Source organism: Daphnia pulex, chromosome 4 (assembly GCF_021134715.1).
Source record: "Daphnia pulex isolate KAP4 chromosome 4, ASM2113471v1".
NCBI classification, from domain to species: Eukaryota; Metazoa; Arthropoda; class Branchiopoda; order Diplostraca; family Daphniidae; genus Daphnia; species Daphnia pulex.
This window is the reverse complement of record NC_060020.1, coordinates 1668143-1688656: the sequence shown is the minus strand read 5'-3', so window position 1 is coordinate 1688656 and position 20514 is coordinate 1668143. Positions and strand designations below refer to the sequence as shown.

The following is a 20514-nucleotide window of genomic DNA, read 5'->3' as shown; positions in this document are numbered from 1 at the left end:
TACATTTACAACAGCCAGAAGCCTAGAAATCCTTCAACTTCACCTGTTGAATGAGTATCAAGGTTGCCGCCGCTCTTCAAGGGTAGTACTTTTTTAAAAGAAACAAGGGCTTAAGAATGCAAGACTTTCAGTTTTGAAGTATGCCTTAACAGAAGCTTTTAATACAAGAAAAAAATTTTAAAAAAGATGTCACTGCCCTATTTATTTTCAATACACATTTTTATTTATAATGATGAAAGTTGAAAGGTTGAAACAGCAAAAAGAAATTTTAATGTACATAGTTCATACAACACGATCGCCATGTTTATTTTCAACTCCGCAAATGATCATCATGTCGTCTGGGCATTTTCATTCCTGTCGATCCTGTGATTGTAGTTGACAAGTCGGCGCCCCACCAAATACCTGTTAAGCATACAGTCGAATGAACATTTGTTATTTCATGACTCATTTATACTGTTTTCGCCTAAGCACACACAACTTTCATGAACTATAAATGTGGCAAAGTTTAAATACTTACTTGTCATTTTTTATGTGTTCATACAGCCGTTTAAACTGTTTCAACTGCCAGACTGAGAATACCATCAAAAGAATAACGACCAGAAATGACGGATATACTCTTCGAGCGATAAGAGCTCTAAGTTGTCGACTTGGAACTATAAAAAGAAGTTAAAAAGAATAAACAAAAGTTTCAAGACGTAATGATGCCCTCAAGATGATCTTACCAAAAAATGGAACGATCGAATGAGCTACGACGTATGGAAGGGCTAACGCCAAACCAAGAGTTACTATAGCAGGGATGGCAAGTTCGCAGAGAACAAAGGTCAAGTTCATTCGGCGAATTCCGTCCTGGTATAACTATTGAAAAGACGGAAAAATAAGAACCGAATTGTTGTTATTCTACGGAACAAATACCTTTTCTAACGAATGTTTCAACCACCAATCCGGTGACATCATTGTCAGCCCGCAAACTATTTTGGTATATAGAACTCCAAGACTCCAATCCTTTACAGTTCATCAAAATAAACAGAAGTAAATATTATTTTAAAGTTCTAGAAAAAAACGTATAAGAAATTTAAAATACAACTTGAGAAAGCGAAAAAATGGGCGATTGGTTGACAGCAACGCGTAGAGGAACTACGACAACGAGATCTAGTAGAAGCCCGAAGAGTAAGGGAATAACGCCAAGCAGTAGAGAAAATGCCACAGTACACTTCAATACCTAAAATATCCAGAATTTATAAATATTATTGGATACGCATATAAAGCAAGTAAAAACAAAACTTTCAACTAACCAAAATGGTATAGGATTTGATTCGAACAAACACGTTTGACCATCCTCGTGGAACCAAATGAGAAAACACGTGAATCCCACGAAGTACTAGCCAGCAAAAATATAGTCCGGCGAATGCCGTATATAATTCATGATGAGGACCAGCTCCATAAAACGTTTCCATTAAAAATCGACCGATCCAAACTAGCAGTTAATTATAAAATAAAAATCTCTTTATCAAATATACTTTAGTTTTTTTTTTTTAGTTTCATACCAGGAAGCGTGAGGAAAATTGTGCTCGCAACAGACAAGCTAATGCACATGATGAAAAGGAGAAGGATGATCCTAATAAAAAAGACCGGGGGTCGTAAATAGGGAACGTATCCTGCGGGACCTTCACGTTGCAAAAGCGCTTGATGAGCAGCTCCTAATCCTCCATTACGAAAAGGTATTCCTCCAAGGAGAATGTTTTCTTCTTGAGCAGGAGGTGCAGCAACAGGTTCTGCTGGTGCGGCAGGTTGATCCATTTGGTGATGTTGAACATCATTTTGCTCATTGTCATCATCTTCTTCTTCTTCTTCACCATTCTCACCAATTACTACTCCTTGGTTGTTGTGATGGGGTTGTCCTTCTCCCGACTGTAGGAAACAGAGCCATAGAATGATAAATGTCGAAAAAAAAATTGCAATTTATACAACCAACTTACCTCGCTTGAGCTAGACACGTCTCCCAACAAGTAAGAACGTAAGCCCAACAGCCAGGACACAGCTAGACACCACATTCTCAACCCATAAAGTAACCATTGACGAGCATGGTTTTGCTCCAACAGGCAAGGCATAATAACCTGCAACAACAGCAACTCCAACGAATATTCCGACACTTGGGTGTCCCTATTTATTTGAAAAATAAATGAGTAACAATCGTCTGAAACTTCTGCTGAAACTTTTGAGAACTTACGTCGAATTGACAATATAATAGGGCAAGAAATTTGGCATGCCCTTCTGCAAAATTCGTATGGGAACCCAAAGCATCAAAAACACGATTGTGCCGAATATCACTAGAGAAGCAGCAAACTGTCTCAAATGACGGACAATTGGAAGATGAATCATCTGTTAAAGGATCACAATTCGTTAGTGGTTTGTTCGGTAAAAAAAAAATAAAATAAAATAAGATTGTTGAAAATATACCTCCTGTACTGGATTAAAGTCTGGATCGTTCAGATTACGCAAAAACCACAAAACTCCTGGTCGTAAAACTTCACGTAATAGCAACACAAAAGAAGCAAAATAAAAAGCACATAGAATGCCCACTAGCCAATGAAGAAACATTGAAGTTCCCGGAGCTTGACTAAAGTTATGCAATCGATCCTGAAATAGGGGAAAATTGTTAGGTTTTCATTTTGGAAGACTTAATATATTTAACACTTACTTTAAAGGTAGCGTCAACAAGTGGTAGGCTACATATATCAAGCCACCAACCACAGACAATCGGAAACACACCAATTTCGGCGACAGTTAACAACGAGACTTTTACGACAACATAACAAAGCCCTAAAATCCGTTTCGGCCTATACAAATTACATGATTAATTTTGTACTGACATTTAATTATTTTTCTTATTTCTTACCTTCGCAATCGAAGAAGTGAAGTGACGCCATGGAGAAGTACGAGAAAAAGCCCAATGACAACATATCCACAAAGGGTCGTCAACAGCCCCTCAAAATGGCACGCTGACACCCAATCTTTCATCTTGAAACCAACGATCGTGAAGTGTCCGATGTGATAAGGACAAAATGCTTAAAATAAAATATGAAACTCAATAAGTTTCTCAACATTCGTAAAACATCAATAAGTCTTCTTACCAAAAACAAGAATAAAGAGTGTGTTAAGAGAAGCAACCCAAAATACGTGTTCCAGGAACACCAATGATCCATCCAGACCGAGAAGACGTTCCCAAGTCAGCTCCTCTGCTCTATCCCATTCCATCAAGTTCCAGTTGACATCGTCTTGAGCTTGGCCTTGAGCCTGCCCTTGTTGGCCTACATTATTAGGAGCTGGAACATTGGCTTCCCCAACACCTTCAGCATTTACATCTGCCCGAGCGTTATTCTGTACCGGAACATCTGCATCAACCCCAGGAGCTTCAGCTGGCTGTTCCATTTCAACATGTTCCTGCTAAAAAAAAATCATTATATAACAAAATAAAATTAAGAACACATAAAGACTGCAAGCTTTTTACCTCATTTTGAATATCTTGTTCTAACCAATCAGGTCCTCCACCATGAAGAATCTGCTCACGCAGCCATACCAATCCAATAAAAGCGCACAAGGTGCATAACACTACCACACAGCCATGCAAAATATCTGTGGCCACATGTTCGCTAACAAAGACAAACAAAAGTGAGAAATAGTAGATTATTTCACTTCAAAATGAACTCACGATGATAGCATATCCAATGGAAGAGTCAAAACAGAAGAGACAGATCCAGTAAAGAGACAGCGATAGATTCTGCAGGCTGTCAAAGGAACAATACCCAGCCAAGCCATGGCAACAAGTGTGTAATGGAGCCAAAATCTAATGGCCCTAGCAAGGCTGGAGACCAGACCAGAAAGTATGTCTTTAAGAGGCAGTCTTTTAGGCATGTCAGGAGAGTAAACTGCAGAAAATATTTTGTCATTTAAGGCTATGGTTCATTTGTTGTCACAGAAATCACTATTCATACTTGGAGTGAAGGAAAATCTATGTGTGCACAGCTCACAATATTCTTTTCTAGAATAACGTAACCATTGGACTAAACCTGCATAGGAGTGAATGATAAGTAAACCAACCAACATATTGATAAATAGATATGAAAAAGGCAAACTTACATTCTTGATGAATGAATTTTATACTTCCTGTACAAATACATGGATGAAATAATGGTCTGTCGGGTGTTCCTTCACACCGACAAACTCGACAAATGTCTGTAGCAAAGCAATATAATAATGAACAATATTGCTCAATCTTCAAAAATCGGGTCGGAATAAGAGTAAGAGAAAACTTACCTGATTGAAGAGATTCATCCATTTTCGTTTATTTAGGGCATCACAGTCCAAGAGCGACAAAAATATGTAGCAAATAAATATGCTATTTATTTTTTTGTTTGTGTTGTTAGAAGAACATTTGTCCCCTTTTAGAAAGGAGGTTGAGACGCAGGCAAAGGAAAAAGGTCAACTCGGGCTACTCGGCTCCGCTCGCTCAACGTAGTGCTCGCTCTCGCTCAACTATCTCAAAGCCAGCTGACTAGAGAACGAAGACTGACGAAAAAAATGTCTAGATTAAAAAAAGCAAATTGGTATTAGTCATCCAAATAAATTGTATGATTTTATAATTTATCAACGCAAAAGTGTTTTTAATTTAGTTATAATTACCGTTTGAAATTTTTCCGCAGTAATTAAAATGGTTAATTTTGTTTAAACAAGCAAAGAATAAAGCAGTCGCGGTGGCGCTGCTGGCTTTCCTGTTCAATTTCGATTTCACTAGCCGCTTTTGCTTCTCCTGATGTAAGTCATACAGTGTACTATCCACTAATCCAGCCGGAAATTAGAATTACGGATTTCTGAACACCAAAATCTATAAAAAAATTTAACGTTTAGGCGTTAACCCCAGTGGAAAAGAAGTTCACCCTCCAAAACTAAAGACCCACCTTGCCCAGTAATCAGTAGGCTACATTCGCGGTCAGTCTTGCATTTGCTATGTATAAATACTGGACTTTTTGCGCTTTAAATTATCCTCTCAGTGATTACAAGTAAAATTTTTCTGGCATTTCACCGAAGTACAAAATAACATCGATAAAAAATATCAGGATCGGCAATTACGAATGTGGAACGATTAATTAAATTAAATCGATCGATCGAATTAAATCGATTAATCGGATTAACGGGAGATGTATGTTGTCGTCTGCGACTCTGCGGCAATGTTTTGATGGAAATGTCATTTTTTTAGGTTGTTTTGTATAAATTAGAAATTCATCGTAGGAAAGCATCGAGCTGATTGATTCAAATCAGTATATAGTCGAATTCTTTGTTATGAAGTAAGAAGATTATAAAAATTAAATTGCACCTCAAAAAGGTAAACAACAATTGGTTATGCATTCCTCCAAACCTGAGAATTTGGAGCTAATAACTAAATTCCTTTTGCAATACATTGATTTTATACTTACTTTGCCAATTTTCTAGGCAGTGCACATCATAATGCTTCCTGGAATAGGAATATTCATTAGTGCTGGTACTATCATGAAGGTTTTAGTGCCTTATTTGCGAGCAAAAGGCTTTAAAGTGGATTCTGTATGGGCTCAGACACAAGAGGCAGCCAGAGAGGCAGCTGAAGAACTTGAAATTCCATTTTTTACAAGCAAAGTGGATGATGTCCTACTGAAGCGTGAAGTTGATTTGATTATCATCATGTGTCCACCAATTCTTCATGCTCAGATTGCAGTAAAAGCCCTAGGAATTGGCAAGCATGTGCTGTGTGACAAACCTGGGGGTTTAAGTCAAAGTGAAACACTCAAAATGGTTCATGCTGCTCAGTATTATCCATCACTTATCTCTGTAATGGCATATAGCCTCAGATTTTTGCCCTCTTTTCAGTATGTGAGAAATGTTATCAATGATCAGCTTATTGGAGAAGTAAATTACTGTGATATCCATGTACAACTTGGATCCCTCATCAATCCAAAAAAGTATGTTCATATCAGTTTAATGAATGCAATCAAAATTTAATTAATTTGTGGATGTAGCTATGATTGGACTTGTGAAGAAGGAATGGGAGGAGGTGTGCTGACCATGATCGGATCCCATGTTATTGACGTCGTTAGCGCGGTGATCCGGCAACGAGCTACTCGTGTTCATGGCGTTACTCGAAGAGGACTGGCTGTTAGGGGAGAAACGAGCATTCGTCGGATCACGAGTGATCGTTTTACTTCTTTTAATATGGAAATGAACGGCGGAGCTTTAGTTGCCGTTACACTTAACAGCCAAGAAGGTTTGAACAACTTTGACATTAGCTTCTCTGTAACTGGTTCACAGGGATTTATCACTTACCGCAGCGATCCTTCTGGTAACAAATAAGATACTAATTTGAAACTGATTAAAAAAATTCAAAGTTGTTTTTACTCTAGGTGGAACAGTAACTGGTCAGAGCAAGGCGAATCCCAGTGCCGAAATTTTCCATACCGACACAGACGAGCTATCATTTCTTCCATCTTCGATTGTAAACAATGCTCCGATTCAACCGCATCAAAGGCCGTACATTAATGGGCTTTTTCGTATGGTATGTAGCAATATGGCACAAGTGAATTCTACCAATCTACGTGTAATCAAATGTACGATTGTTAAACAGGTGTCGGCTCTTAGGGATGCGTTTTCCCGCGTTGAGGATCGTAGTGGATGGATTAAAGACGCTGTTTCTTCCGCTGCTACTTTTGAAGACGGACAGTATGTTATGGCAGTCATCGACGCCGTTAAAAGATCCAGCAAGATGCGAGAGTGGTCGGAAGTGTCTATCATCCACGAAGAACCAGATCCTAATCCGGTGTTAAGTGCCGCTGTTCGCAGGTCCACTATTTCCGCTGTATGAACACAACCAATGCAATAATTTTCTGTTAACGTATTTCAAGAACAAATTTTTTTTCTCTTCTTCTCACATCATTCAAGATTTCTTCAAATAACCTTGCTAAGAAAAATGTTTCATACGACTCTTTAGTTTATGTACCATTTTGACAGTTTTTTCTTTCGTCGTGTCGTCTCGTTCCCTCCTTATGCTTACACACGACTTTAAAATGGAACAACATACAATTATTTATTGTATTTCTATGAATAGATGACAAGTGTCTACGGAAACATCGAATGATTAGTTTTTTTTTCGAAACGTGACCAGTCAATGAAATAGCATTCAGAAAAATGTGCTAATAACTTATTAACTGACCTCGTACCGAAACCTTTTTCGCCCCATACGATACAAAAACTTGATAGGACTAAATTCGTTACTGCGGTAGCGACAAAAGCGTCTGCTGGCCATTTGGCAGGTAGACAACATTTCGAGATTTGGACAATTGGTAAGCAATATCTTCGCCAGCTTCAATTCGTCGAAGTTCGACGAGACCTTCACCAGCATCACCAAAGGCTTTGGCCAAAAGAGAAGCGGCTTGGGAGTCACCTTCTGCTGAAATGACTGCAGCTTTCTTTAATTGTTCGGCCTAAAAAAAAAATACGTGATTATATGATTCAGAAATTTAACATAATTAGTAAAACTTACTTTTTCTACAAGGAAACGAGCTCGTTCAGCTTCTTGTTGTGCAACTTGTTTTAACTCAACAGCTTGGGTAAATTCTTTGCCAAAAGTCAAGTGCGTCTGTTGTCAAAGGAATAACGAATTATACTAAGTGATCGTAGCATATAACTGAAATAACATTACAATGGAGATATCGTCCAAGATTAAGCCAAACTGTCCAGCTCTTTCCGTTAGAGCTTCGCTAACTTTCTGGGATACGACTTCACGCTGAGTGATCAATTCTCCAGCATCAAACTGGGCCTAGAAAACATTTAAAAATCATTTATAATGCTTAGGATGAAAAAAAAAAAAATAATATATAATCTTACAACAACAGCTTTCAGGATTTCATTTGTAATAGAGGGGAGCACACGCTCATCATAATCAATGCCCAAGGTGCTGTAGATATTAGGGAGAGAAGTTGGGACAGGTCTGAACAGGACACGCAAAGTAATGTTTACATTTTGAAGATCTAAAATAAAAACCCTTAATGATGTTAGCTGTACAATTTTTTAAAATTTCATTTACCTTTGCTGCCAGTGATAACTGGTACATTCCTTGGTCGGGACCTAATGTCATAGATGATTGGCTTCTGCACCCAAGGAACAAAAAAATGTGTGCCTTCTCCTACTACTTCATTTTTCACACCAGAGAAACGATCAAAAATAACAGCTCTGTGGCCTCCCTCAACTAGAATGTAGAATAATATGAATGTGAAAAATATAAAAATAATAAAAAAGAAAACTACAGAAGATCTACTAATAAAAACAGTAAAACAACCCACCATTGTACAATGCGGAATTAATAACTCCAGCAGTTAAGGCAACTCCAACACCCAGTTGACTAATTCGATTAAAAAATTGAGCAGCCATGATCTTTATGAATTAATGTGAGTAACAATCTGAAAAGTGTATAATAAAAAAAAAAACACACATATTTAACATGTATGATGTAACAATGTGTGGCAGCCAGCTTAACTTTATTGAGCATTAGGATATAGGCACAATTTTTTTAAATTTCTACTTTTCTTGAAACGTTAGGCATAATAGAACTTTGACAAAAATTTTTAGAATTTTAACTAAATTGCGAAATTGCGCAATGTTTTCTACTTACATACCAAATTTGATTGAAAAAATAAAGCAAAAATGCCGAGAACGAAGAACGTTACACACTTCAGCCACACGTGCAGCAGAAGATCGCAGAAGAATGCGACCCTAGTGGTGAGCAATTAAACTTACATACGACATCTAGAGAACAAAGATAATATTAGAAACAGGATTTTTCGACACTTCAACAACAGCTGATGTTGTTATCTTGTAAAAAAAAAACAAAAAAATACACATGAAGCCGTGGCAATCCAAACTGTGGCACTCTATACTGAGACGCTCGTCCACCAAGTACGCGTTTTCACGAATTTTCAAACGTGCTGACGCGGCATATTGTAAACTCTTGTCGGTTTACATATGCAGTGTTATACGTGGCATTTCTTTGGTGGAAAATTGTTAAGAGACGTACTTTTGAATGGAGATTTCTTCTTGAAGCAAATTGAAGAGTTTATGTTGTTTAGGGATAACTAGGGAAGTTGAGAAGAATAGACAAACATCACAGATCACACTAGAGCTGTGTTAACTGGTACAGCAGATCCAGTACAAATAGTACTGACTATTTAATTGCAGGTAAAATATTTTCATTCTGTTTTATGTTTCATTTTTTAAATACAAAATCTATTCTTTACATGTACCTCCTTATCGAAATTCAGGCATCACATATTCCAGTCCAGAATGAAGGAATTTGTTGTCACAATTTTGGGATCATTGGTCCTTGTTTGTTTTGTTGCCCAATGGATTGCTTCTAGAACAAAATCACAACTGGTAGCTTCGCTCAACCCAGAGTTCCAAAAGTTCCAAAGAATTTTTTTTGCACCATATCTCTTGGCACTTTTCTCTGATTGGCTTCAAGGTCCATATGTCTACAGGCTTTACAGTCAGTATGGATATGCTCCTAAAGAGATTGCATTGCTGTAAGTATTTTTATTCACTTCCTGTGATATGTATTATCTATTCAAATTTTATTTCCATATTGTTTTGTGTTTCAATGTATATGAAATATTCTTTTTGGTTTTGTGTATTTGTGTTATTTTAGATATATTGTTGGATTTGCTGCAAGTTCTACGGTTGGAACTTTTACTGGGCCCTTGGCTGACATGTTCGGTCGTAGACGTCTCTGTTTAGCTTTTTGCTTTATTTATACATTTTGTTGCCTCACAAAGATGAGTCCGAATTTCTGGTGGTTGTTCGCTGGTCGCTTGTTCGGTAATTACTTTTTACCGCCAATATGTTGGCATACTTAAAACGGCAACTTCTAATATGTTTTTAACAGGTGGTGTTGCCACGTCCATTCTATTTTCCACTTTCGAGGCATGGTATGTGTGTGAACACACGGAAAGAAATGTGTTTCCCGCCGACTGGATCTCTTCAACATTTTCAATATCTACATTTTGGAACGGAATTTTAGCAATCCTTTCTGGTGTTGTTGCCGATATTGGAGCTGATTGGCTTAATTTTGGTCCTGTAGCTCCGTTCATGACTGCCATCCCCTTTCTAATAGCTAGCGCTGTATTAATTTCTCTCAGCTGGCCAGAAAATCACGGTAACTTATCTTTTATTGTAATTGACACAACACTTACTAATTTATAGCATTGTTGAAAAAATAGGGAGCCGTCAATTTGGCCTCGGTCGTTCTTTTGTTGAAGGCCTTCGGACGATCTTCAATGATTACACAATCCTGCTTTTAGGACTAGTGCAATCCATGTTTGAATCAATCATGTACATTTTCGTTTTCTTGTGGACTCCCATCCTTGATTCTTCTCAATCCGCAAACGCCTGGCCATTGGGATTGGTCTTTTCCTGCTTCATGGTTTGCATTATGATTGGATCGTCTTTGAATACGCTTCTTCTTAATCGCAACATTCGTCCTTCTACCATCCTTCTAATAAGGTAATCTTAAACTAATCACCAAAATATCAGGATGTTTTTAATCTATTTTTTTATGCGCTAGTGTAACCTGTTCTGCGGTTTCGATGATTACGTGTGCTTGGTCAACCAACATTCAACATCGCCTGCCCATCCTTAGTTTTTTAGCATTCCTTTTATTGGAAGTTTCTGTTGGTATGTCTTCAGATTACTTTATCCGTTGTTTCACGTGCAAAGAATTAATTAAGCGTCTATTTCAATCAACAATTAGGCATGTACTTTCCAGCAATAGGCTATCTACGCAGTCAAGTGATTCCAGAATCCCAAAGGGCAAGCATCAACAATGTTTTTAGGGTAAAGAAACATAACGCAAAATCTTTATTCTTACTAAATGGAAACTAATTTCTTCGTTAATTCAGGTACCGCTCAATTTGATCACATGCACCGTCCTTTACTGTTTACATAGAAACGATGATGCTGGAGGCAACCACGCGTCGGGTGGCGATCAAAACGCATTTCTCTTTAATGTTGCGCTTAGTCTGGTGGGCTTCATTTCTGCTTTGGCATTTAGCAAAAGATTTGAGGAAAAAACCAAGACAATTGACGAGAAGAATGAGCCCTTGATATAATTGTTATAAGGTATTAAACTAAAGGTATTATTAAGCAAGGCAGGGGATTGACACAAAGTTAGCAAAGGTTCACTCTGCTTTTTTTTACCGATTCATAATTTGACGAGGTCTGTTTTACTGATTTTGTATTCCAATTGATTGAGGCAATCATTGTTTTTCTTTTTACTTTTGGCACTTTATTTCTCGTACTCCCAAACCAAAATCAAAAGTACTGAATGGTGCTTCCTCGTAACCAAATGTGACATAACCAATCACTGCAATATTTATACACGTGAGTTAAGGGATTTACGTGTCCTCTACTTTTTTCCTCGTTTGTCTTACTTATATCAGTTTATAACAATTATGGATTGAATAGTTAAAAAGTCATCACCTCCTTATTTTCGAGGTCTTGTATTGTTATCGGAGTTACACAAAATTCCACATACGACACAGGTGGTCAAATCGTTTAGAAGGGCCTTCCCGGTGGACCTGACAGAAAACGATTTTTAAATAGTTCGATTTATTAGGAAAAATTTTCAGAATTTACCTCCTCTCATCATGCCAGGAGGTGGTGGACGCATGCCTGGTGGTGCGCCGGGAGGAGCACCTCGGCCCATCATTCCTGGTGGCATTCCCATCATACCGGGAGGTGGACCGCCCATCATACCAGGAGGAGGAGCCATACCCATCGGAGGCATACCAGGACGAGCACCCATCGGAGGAGCAGGAACCTTAATAAGACAAAAGAAAACAAACCTTTGTCATTAAGCACATAAACTAATAACAAGACTCGGTATTATCTGTTACACACCTGAGGTCTCATTTGTGGTGGTGCTGATACTGCTGGACCACCAGCACCTCTGCCACCTGGAACCATCATTTGAGGAGCAGGGCCACCAACTCCTCTAACTGGACCTTGAAGTCCTGAAAGTCAAATAAATTAGCAATGTAACATGTTGGATTTTAATCACACCTAAACTGATCAAGTCAGATTATTGTAGAAAATGCTACCTGCAGGAGCGCCCATGGGTGCATTGACTGGTACTCCTCGCCCAGCAGCTCTGCCAACACCGGGTCCTGGAACAACTCCTGGCATAGGGACTCTGGGCATACTTTCTTCTGTGGGTGGAGGACCTTCAACAGTCATCGACACAATATTCTCTCCTCTGAGCAACACTAAGCCAAGCACTCTCTTCTCTTCTCGCTCTGTGGCACCAACACCTGACTTGTTAATCTTGGCTTTGATTTTACGAAACTCTTCACAGTCTCCCAAAATCAGATTCATGTGTTTGTCGAATGCTGAAAAGGGAAAAGTTGTCAGTAATAATCCTGGAGCAAAATAATGGAGATTTAATGTACTACCTTTGAATGTCCCAATAAATGTTCTGGAATCTTGAAGTGTCACTCGCACTCGATAGTTCAAGTGCTGAACCATTTTGTTGTTTTTGCTAATCGTCTAAAATAAGAAAGATTTGGTGTAAAAACAAACATTTTAATATTGGCGGATGGGAATCCATTTTTTGCACAGATAAAAAGCTATGTACGTTCGTTAATAAATTAACGTTGTTTACCATTTTGACGAGTTTTTAGGGCCCGATGTACTTGGATAAAATATTTATTATCCCAACTCCAGACGCCGGCTTCTCTTTCTGAATTGTTTGGATCCCGCCAGACGCTAAACTTCGTATACGTTCGTTTTTGATGTTTCAAACTAACAAGTTGATTAGAAAATGGTAGATGGCGTTGATGTGCACTCTCGACGATGAAATCGCACCGATTTCGACGACAGCGACCACTTGTTAAATAATAAAGCGGAACAAATAATAGTACATTTTTCGTATGCAGTCTGAAATAATATTGAATAACGTTAAATCTAAAATTAACTATCGATATATTTTCACTAGACCGAAGCACTTTAATACACATCAAAACTTTCAAAAACGTAACGATGTCGAGACAAACTATTTTGATTAGCATATTGGCCTTGTTGACACGAAAGCCCATACATTCAAGACATCGTATAATAGACGGAGGCCTATCTTGTTTATAGCTTTCTCTCTACAGGCTCTATTTTCTTTTCTTATGTAACAAAACTCCCAGGAAAAGGAGAGAGTAATACGACATTTCCTCTCGATGTGAAACTGTCGCTCTGTGACCTGGAAATTTTACCTCTCTTAAAAGAGTTCCACACCCATAACATTTAACTATTTACCTTACATTTTTTCTTTTTGTCGCAGAGGAAATTCAACTCGATGCGCGACACACTCGAATCACAGCCGCAAGTCTCTTGGCCTCTCGAATATTTCTCTCTCCATATTTTCTTTTACTGTTATTACACGGGGCGTAATGCAAAGTTTTACCTCGTCCCTAAACGGCCATTGGTAACGATTGCTGTTGGACTTGAGGACAGCACACAGTCTGGGACTCAGAGGAATTCATTTGAAATTCAAAAGGTGATGCTGGGCTCAGAGTCGAAAGGAGAAAAGATATCACGGAATATATGGCAATAGCCAAACATTTCGTTTCTTTTTTTACTGGCATAGAACTATATATTATACGCATGACCGTTTTTGTGTGTGAAAGAGTTATGATTCTATACTAGCCCGATAGTAAAAGTCGGCCATTTCAAAAAGATGCGCTGTCCAAAACGTCGAACATCTTTTTACGGCGTCTGCCGATTGGCATAGAGAAAAACACAACGAAGAGATCCCATTCATCTTTCCTATACGGATAGTAGATGGATGGCTATTGGAAACTCATCCATCAAACATTTTTTGTGTGTGTGTGTGTCGGATGTTCTCTGCCTTTCGTCGAGAAACTTTTAACGGGTGAATAATTAAAGGTTGCGCACACGCGTTCAAACCCTTAAAAAAAAATGAAAAGAGGTGATTAAATCGACGTTGAGATTCTGAACGATTTCAACCGATGAAGAAGAGGAGCCATTTATAACGAGAGGAGGCCCCGTGATTCCCCCAAGTTGGAACAATCCGCCGTTAAAATAACAAAGTATGGGCCATTTGAAAGAAAACGATCGCCAAGTATAATTCAATGGCCAAGAGAAAATCCCAAATGGAATGATAATGCCGCCATTTACATGTTTTTGTTGTCTATACATATACCCACCAAAAAGTCCCATAACAACCAATTGCGAGTTGATTTTGGTTTATGGCGATCCCGGTACTTCGTCAGAGAAATCCCGCCCTGGCTTTTTTTTTATCCCCCACCGACTCCACCCACCTGCGATATCTCGGCGTCCATGTTAAAAAAAAGGTAAAATAGAGAGGTGTACTGGATTATTATTCCTTAAGAGGTTGATCAATCTCCCCGCGATGTATACCGTTCTACAACAATGCAATCATTCCGTGGGAGGGGGAACTGACTCAAAAGACAAACAAAAATACCGATCGGTATTTCATGCTAATAGTAAAAATAAAGGTCACGCGACGAGCCCGGATAGCTTTATATCAATTCGAACGTCATAAAATTCAAACAAGTGGGCATTCATTATTGTATATTATTTTCCAAAAAAAAAAAGTTGTCGTGATGAATGGACTTGTGTTGGATGTAGACACATGCTCATGTTGCATTGAAATAAGAAGAAGGAGGGCGGTGGGGTCTCTGCTGATGGAGTCGGAGTCTATTTTTCATAGATCTCATCATCGCTGGTGGGCTTCGCAGCTCACACAATGGCCGACTTGATGTTTTCTAGCTGGGATTCCTTTCGTCAATCCTTTTATGATTCAGACCGCGCGAGTCATTATCGCCTACAACCTGATGGTGAAGAAGAAGGAGGAGGTGTGTGTGTACACGGAATCGAATGCGATAAGAAAAGGGGGAATGATGAAGAAAAACCAACGAGTCACGCGCAGTCAGGTCTTCCATTTCACCCCAGCATAGCCAACCAAAATATACATAGGAAATTATTTAATAACGAAGGAGGAAAGAAATAAACCATCATCGAGAAAACATACCGAGAAAACCCAAATGAAAGGAATCCTTCTCAATTTTCTCGGCTGATAACCCTAAAGATATGATGATCAGATAACTTGTTGATGACCCTATGGACTCGTCACATCATCACAGTGATCTCCTCGTTTGACTCTATAGCACACACATAACCGCACGAGTAAAATTCTTTAGCGTGGGTATCAGTTTACTTCCCCCTTTTTGAGGAAATGAAATGAAACACCTGATACTCTACACCACACCATGCAACTCGCTTATAATAAAGGGCTTGATTTGACTTAGATTTAATTGCACGTACAAGAACATTTGATACAGCAACAAATTTTCATTTTTCAGAATGTTGATACCAAGATGAATGCGAATACTGGAATTAAAACATAGTTATTAATTTATTGGAAGTCTGTACATGGCCTAAATTTATGAAAAGGCTATGGAGATTCACAACATTTTGGGTCGCAGAAGATATTTCACAAGACCAAAGAAGGCAAATAATTATGCCACGAGAAAAGTTTTAATTAACAAAAAAATTATTTGAGAAATGTGAAAAGCAACTGTTATTTATTGAAGTAAATTAAATTAAGTCGTGTAGTTTTATTTTTCCAATAGAATCATGTTGGGCGTGTGATTGTTATTAAAATACCCGTATATGACCAAAAGAGGTTCGTGAATTTCTCCATAGCAGAAAAACAGACACACCTGGAGCCCATAGATCACCATTGCTGTTCCGAAATGTTACAAGGGAAACCAGGCAGATGATCTCTAAAGAAAGATGAGAGCTGCTGGACACAGCAGCAGCCAAGATTTTATATCCAGCTCTCACGCAAACAGAAAATAGAGGAGAGAGTTTGCTTATAATATCCGGCGAATATCTCGTGTTAGATTCGCACACACAGATATTGTTCGTTGCGGTGGAAAAGAAAAAAAAGGTCTTTGAGTTCATCTTTTTTAGAAAGGGAATAATAAGAAGTTTCTTTTATAAATTTTTATAAAAAGTTGTCTTCCCATTACATCTCAGTCTCATTTTTATTCTTCCTCAGTGTGTCCTCATATATAACTGCACCGGGAGTTGATTTACGAGTCGTCCCTTTCTTTCTTCTTCTTTTTTTGTTTAGTTGAGTCGTGCCGGGCACAGCTCGCAAGATATCGATACATACACGTATATATAATATACCTGTATAAAAGGAGAAATAATCCCGGGGTTGGGCCGATCCCTCATAAATCACCGAAACTATGGTGTTTGCATCTGTAACGTCTTTTTCTATTTTCTCCCCGTCCATTGTCGGGAATTTTTCAATGACGTCACACACAACACGGCAGACTTGTCCCTACGTGTCTGCCCTGTTGCTGCTCTTTTTCATAAAGCCCTCCATATTTCCCGGTCGTACGTGTGTGTGTGTGTAGCTGTGATTTACGGCCCACTTCTGTCTGGCGCGCATCCGCTCGCATTAGCATATCAATTTGGTCATTTGATGATAGACGCAAAGGAGGAGGAGGGAGAACAATAATAAAAAAAAGGGAAAAAAATATATAACAAAACAGCTAACGCTTCCCCCCTTTTAGGTTTCCATATTTTTTCGCCGTTTACGTATAGAGATGAGATGAGATGAGAGAGAAGGGGAGATTATGGCTTTTGCTATTTCCCATCATCAGCCGATGTTCCGTCGTAAAAAAATCAACTTAACAAAAGCTTTAACGTCGGCGAGCGTGCGCCAAGTCAACGCTGATTTATTGAGGTTGCCACAAGAAGATAGTCCGGCCGATATGTGTGTATGCACAAACACACTGACTTCTTATATAAGCACACATAAATATAGATATAATTTCCTTTCAGTTTTTCTTTTTTTCTTTTTTTTTCGGCTATATGTTGTTGTTGTTGTTTAAATCATTTTTTGGGGTTGTTGGGTGAGTCCAAAAAGCTCCGCAGGGCTCTTTAGTTTTTCATTGATTTATGTTTTATCAGCGACTTGAATCGCGGGCAGCAGCAGGCGGGGGAGAGAAGCTATAAGGTAAAGACGTAATACGAGAGGTGTTGTCTCTGACAACGGCCCCAGCCATCTTCATTCCCCGTAACCCGCAATTATCTACACGTGGGAAATGATGATTATACGCATGCCTGGCTTGCTTGCCCTGCTACAGTCACTATGATTCGGCCATAACACGACACGAGAGGGAAATTGGGCTCACACAGGGGGAAAAAATATCATAAATTCAAAAGAGACAACGCGAAACCCCGATATAATCATTATACGTTTATAATACAGTTCGGGAATAAAGAGGAGGACGCAGATTGAATTGAGAGGGGGGTTAAATCGTGGCGGGAGACTTTCGACGCACACAGCCCTGCCAAAAAATAAAATAATAAAAAAGGACGAATATTATATTCAATCGCGGCGGACGCGTTATCGCAACCGTCGTAAAATTTGATGTCGATTGAATTAAAGCGATATACTATGATATGCGCGGAACGGTTTTTATATGTCAGCCGTCAACCGAGAAAAATATATGCGAGGCAAGCGCATCGCTATAGACCATCTCAATGATGATCTCCGGTCACGTTTGCTCCATTCAAAAGGAGGTAAAAAAGAAGAAGAAGAAATGGAAATGTGTTTTTGTGTGTGTGTCTGTCCCCCCCCCCCCTTCTTCTTCTTCTTCGACACATATAACCCAGCAACTCGTAAAAACGGTATTTAAGTATCAAACTGGATAGTCCATTCAAATCCCCCCAAAAAATAAATCCCAAAATGGAAAATAAGAAGTTTGTTCTGCGTTTATTTTTCCTCAAATTCTATCAAAGCAGAAATGATTTAATATCCCGCTATATAATAGATAGGTCTGTGTGTATTATAGATACTAAGATTTCTTATCTCAAAATAATTTACTCAACTACTTCTTGTGTGGCGATTCAATTGCTATGCAAATATACGCTATATTAGCTCGTTTCTCTTTTATTCCACTGAATATGTTTACTTGAACCTAATGATTTTATGGCGAGCTTAGATGTACATATAGGAAAAAAAAGATCTTTCCTTTTCAGAGAAAACGAGGGGTCTCATCATTTACTCCGCCAAGATTTAAATTGCTCTGTTGTACTTTGTACGCTGTGTTGAGGTCAGCGCCAGATAAATGGCGGATATGGAATTAAGAGAAAAGACATAAAAATAGATAGACGTGCGCATATAGATCTATATATAGGCCTATATACATGTACATATATGTATGAACGAGTACGCATATGTGTTGTACACACGGCGCTTTGTCCTTTTTTTCGAGCAAATTTCTCTATGCACTTTGAAGTTTGTGCCTGTTTTTGGGGTCATGCGCTATATGATTTACGATCGTGTACCTTCTTCTTATATACCTTTTATTCATTTCCTTATTATGTTTCCCCTCCAATTCGCCGGCTATATACGCGTGGATATATATGCTATTATAGTATTCCTCAACCATTTCTCATTTTCAACATCTTCTCACTGGGCTGTCCGTTTCTTTTCAACTTTTTTTCGCGACCTGGCGTGAACCGCTGGAACAAAAAATACACAACAACAGCCGCTTTTGCCTTTTGTGTTTATTTGTTTTTTTTGACAGGAAGTTGTTGATTTCCTGATCCAATTTCACTCGAACGGGTTTTCAGCCGGCCTTGGATTGATTGGCGGATCGACGTTTGACGCTGCCCAGCTGGGCTATATGTATACATTTATGCGTGTGCCAAAACTTGTTTTGTTTTCATTTCAGTCACGTTCCACTGAATTGAGAAAAGTTGAAACAAAACCAAAACAAAGTCCCCAAAAAGAGAATTTGTTATTATTATTTTTCCTCTTTGCAGAAAAAGGAAGAAGGGGGGAAAAGAAAGAAAAAGGGACGACATTGACGAGCCAAACCAAATACCTGGATTTACCTGGATAATGTCAATAGAGAGCGGAGCGGGGGGCGTGGAATTCTCCAAAGTAAAGTAAAAGTTAAAAAAGCCAAAATCCCCCCCAAAAAGAAGTTGAGGTCAATTTGCCATGTTTTCAACATTTTTCGCCCTACCATACATGTAAAGCCCCTAGCTTTTTCCCCCCCTATATATACCTGAGAAGAAATCCCTGGGCTGATCTGGTTCAAATACTGGAAATAACATTTCTATACTCTCCCCTCGCAGGGCAGCTCAGCCTCTGATGGTGTTGCTGTTCTCCTGACGAGACAAAATTTGAAGGTAAAAAAGCCAAAGCCACTAGACGACGACCCCATTGGAGGGGGGTCTGCATCACAACAGACAGCCGAGAGAAAAATGAAAAATAAAAAAACCGTAATTCGAGAGTTGGTGATGATGGCGCGCTAAGTCGTCCACTAAGAAGCATTTTCTTTTTATCATTCTTCACCCCATTGTATTATTTGCTCGCTGCGTACCTCATATAGAGATGGATGTTTGAAGAAGAGAAAATCCATTATAGTTTTCTTATTGTTCCATCTTGTCGTCGGAGAAGTTTGTGTGAAGTGGAAGAGGACACATCAAAAGCCAAAAGAAAAGGCCAATCAGCTTGACGAGATCAGCCAGCTAGCTCGCGCGCGCGCTTCAACAACTAACGGGAATTTCTCTCTCTTATTCTTGATTCTTTTTCTGATTTTTCTGCGCTGTGCCATCTTCTTCTTCTGTTTGTTTCCTTCGACCGTGATGATGATGATGACTTGGCTGCCATAAGCTCTTCTCTTCATCGCCTTGACTCTATTTTCATCTTCTTCTTCTTTGAGCCGGAGAGACTTAACTATACGACAAGACCAAAAAAGAGTCGAACAGATCGAATATCACCATCTGTCGTAATCTCTTCCATCACTCGTCGTACCTTTTTTCCCCCATCTTATTTCTCTGATTTTTTCCCGAAAAATACGCGGAATGGAATACAAGACGATGGAGGGGTTTTCTTCTGGCTAAACACGGACTGGTGAATGCAGCCAAAGCGTAGAGATGCTGAAAATAATAATAACAAACAGCGACACACAATCTCGTTCGTCCATCGGGAACGTGCGATGAAGCGGCAGCAGATGAGAGAAACTTACCCTCATTTGATTGTAATGTTTATTATATTGTGTAGGGTTGATGCGTAGTGTATGTCCAGCGCGGCAGCACCATTATGGCATCATCGTCCTCCGTTATTGAAAAGAGACAACCCGAAATTTTTTTTTCCCGCGGTGAATGTCGACTCTAATGAATCGACATCGGGTTACAGCATCTCGGCGCGTCAGCCGAAAGCCACAAAAGTGTGGCAAGTGCCAAGTCATTTCTCCGCTCTTTTGAACATCAGTTTATAGTATACATAGTGATGGTTTATGAATGATGGCACTATTAGCTTTTACACACACAGATAGTGTGTGTCACAAGAGGGCCAATCGCCAAAGAAAAAGAGGGACC

At 39.0% G+C, this 20514-nt stretch overlaps 5 protein-coding genes across 9 annotated transcripts; 2 read left to right on the top strand and 3 right to left on the bottom strand.

Annotated features, from left to right (window-relative positions):
• Positions 1-182: 182 nt before the first annotated feature.
• Positions 183-5094, bottom strand: LOC124192319 (E3 ubiquitin-protein ligase MARCHF6-like). 4 transcript variants are annotated; one of them, XM_046585535.1, is made up of 20 exons: positions 4956-5094; positions 4681-4882; positions 4315-4582; positions 4138-4233; positions 3993-4067; positions 3710-3926; positions 3509-3650; positions 3132-3441; positions 2897-3065; positions 2699-2837; positions 2458-2637; positions 2228-2379; positions 1977-2160; positions 1545-1908; positions 1293-1474; positions 1085-1219; positions 913-1002; positions 723-855; positions 518-653; positions 183-402 (listed from the first exon to the last, which is right to left on the bottom strand). In XM_046585535.1, exons 3-20 carry the CDS (start codon positions 4334-4336, stop codon positions 330-332), a joined length of 2799 nt encoding a protein of 932 aa, XP_046441491.1. In that variant the 5' UTR covers positions 4337-4582; positions 4681-4882; positions 4956-5094; the 3' UTR covers positions 183-329. The 4 variants fall into 4 exon arrangements, with proteins under 4 accessions (XP_046441491.1, XP_046441490.1, XP_046441489.1 ...); XM_046585534.1 differs by having other exon boundaries at positions 3132-3444; positions 4956-5070; XM_046585533.1 differs by lacking the exons at positions 4681-4882; positions 4956-5094 and having other exon boundaries at positions 183-411; positions 4315-4541.
• An 80-nt stretch (positions 5095-5174) lies between these two features.
• LOC124192322 (glucose-fructose oxidoreductase domain-containing protein 2-like) lies at positions 5175-7149 on the top strand. The gene is made up of 5 exons (XM_046585538.1): positions 5175-5380; positions 5488-5990; positions 6048-6367; positions 6429-6580; positions 6650-7149. The coding sequence occupies exons 2-5, from the start codon at positions 5503-5505 to the stop codon at positions 6884-6886; spliced, it is 1197 nt and encodes a 398-aa protein (XP_046441494.1). The 5' UTR covers positions 5175-5380; positions 5488-5502; the 3' UTR covers positions 6887-7149.
• LOC124192325 (protein l(2)37Cc-like) lies at positions 7100-8834 on the bottom strand. 2 transcript variants are annotated; one of them, XM_046585542.1, is made up of 7 exons: positions 8697-8834; positions 8364-8480; positions 8108-8269; positions 7909-8051; positions 7724-7840; positions 7565-7660; positions 7100-7505 (listed from the first exon to the last, which is right to left on the bottom strand). In XM_046585542.1, the coding sequence occupies exons 2-7, from the start codon at positions 8449-8451 to the stop codon at positions 7293-7295; spliced, it is 819 nt and encodes a 272-aa protein (XP_046441498.1). In that variant the 5' UTR covers positions 8452-8480; positions 8697-8834; the 3' UTR covers positions 7100-7292. The 2 variants fall into 2 exon arrangements, with proteins under 2 accessions (XP_046441498.1, XP_046441499.1); XM_046585543.1 differs by having other exon boundaries at positions 8693-8784.
• Positions 8835-8895: 61 nt separating this feature from the next.
• Positions 8896-11464, top strand: LOC124192321 (molybdate-anion transporter-like). Its single transcript, XM_046585537.1, has 8 exons — positions 8896-9255; positions 9339-9599; positions 9722-9891; positions 9959-10228; positions 10293-10575; positions 10637-10746; positions 10823-10905; positions 10971-11464. The coding sequence occupies exons 2-8, from the start codon at positions 9361-9363 to the stop codon at positions 11178-11180; spliced, it is 1365 nt and encodes a 454-aa protein (XP_046441493.1). The 5' UTR covers positions 8896-9255; positions 9339-9360; the 3' UTR covers positions 11181-11464.
• A 71-nt stretch (positions 11465-11535) lies between these two features.
• LOC124192326 (small nuclear ribonucleoprotein-associated protein B-like) lies at positions 11536-12889 on the bottom strand. Its single transcript, XM_046585544.1, has 6 exons — positions 12731-12889; positions 12522-12615; positions 12171-12458; positions 11971-12083; positions 11707-11890; positions 11536-11648 (listed from the first exon to the last, which is right to left on the bottom strand). Exons 1-6 carry the CDS (start codon positions 12731-12733, stop codon positions 11626-11628), a joined length of 705 nt encoding a protein of 234 aa, XP_046441500.1. The 5' UTR covers positions 12734-12889; the 3' UTR covers positions 11536-11625.
• Between the last annotated feature and the right edge of the window lie 7625 nt (positions 12890-20514).

Bases quoted from the DNA above. Each gene is read 5' to 3' on its own strand.
- LOC124192319 (XM_046585532.1), bottom strand. From the start codon at position 4,336: ATGGATGAATCTCTTCAATCAG. The intron at 3,445-3,508 runs GTAAAAAGCTTG...ATTTTTTTTTAG, and splicing joins AACAAGATATTCAAAATGAG to CAGGAACATGTTGAAATGGA. The intron at 412-517 runs GTAAGTATTTAA...ATTCGACTGTAT, and splicing joins GAACACATAAAAAATGACAA to GCTTAACAGGTATTTGGTGG.
- LOC124192326 (XM_046585544.1), bottom strand. The intron at 12,459-12,521 runs GTAGTACATTAA...TTCCCTTTTCAG, and splicing joins ATTTATTGGGACATTCAAAG to CATTCGACAAACACATGAAT. The intron at 11,891-11,970 runs GTGTGTAACAGA...TGTCTTATTAAG, and splicing joins CACCACAAATGAGACCTCAG to GTTCCTGCTCCTCCGATGGG.
- LOC124192321 (XM_046585537.1), top strand. From the start codon at position 9,361: ATGAAGGAATTTGTTGTCACAATTTTGGGATCATTGGTCCTTGTTTGT. The intron at 9,892-9,958 runs GTAATTACTTTT...TGTTTTTAACAG, and splicing joins GTTCGCTGGTCGCTTGTTCG to GTGGTGTTGCCACGTCCATT. The intron at 10,906-10,970 runs GTAAAGAAACAT...TCGTTAATTCAG, and splicing joins GCATCAACAATGTTTTTAGG to GTACCGCTCAATTTGATCAC.
- LOC124192322 (XM_046585538.1), top strand. From the start codon at position 5,503: ATGCTTCCTGGAATAGGAATATTCATTAGTGCTGGTACTATCATGAAG. The intron at 5,991-6,047 runs GTATGTTCATAT...TTGTGGATGTAG, and splicing joins TCCCTCATCAATCCAAAAAA to CTATGATTGGACTTGTGAAG. The intron at 6,581-6,649 runs GTATGTAGCAAT...ATTGTTAAACAG, and splicing joins TTAATGGGCTTTTTCGTATG to GTGTCGGCTCTTAGGGATGC.
- LOC124192325 (XM_046585542.1), bottom strand. From the start codon at position 8,451: ATGGCTGCTCAATTTTTTAATCGAATTAGTCAACTGGGTGTTGGAGTT. The intron at 8,052-8,107 runs GTAAATGAAATT...TTTTTATTTTAG, and splicing joins AGTTATCACTGGCAGCAAAG to ATCTTCAAAATGTAAACATT. The intron at 7,661-7,723 runs GTAATGTTATTT...CTTTGACAACAG, and splicing joins TCTTGGACGATATCTCCATT to ACGCACTTGACTTTTGGCAA.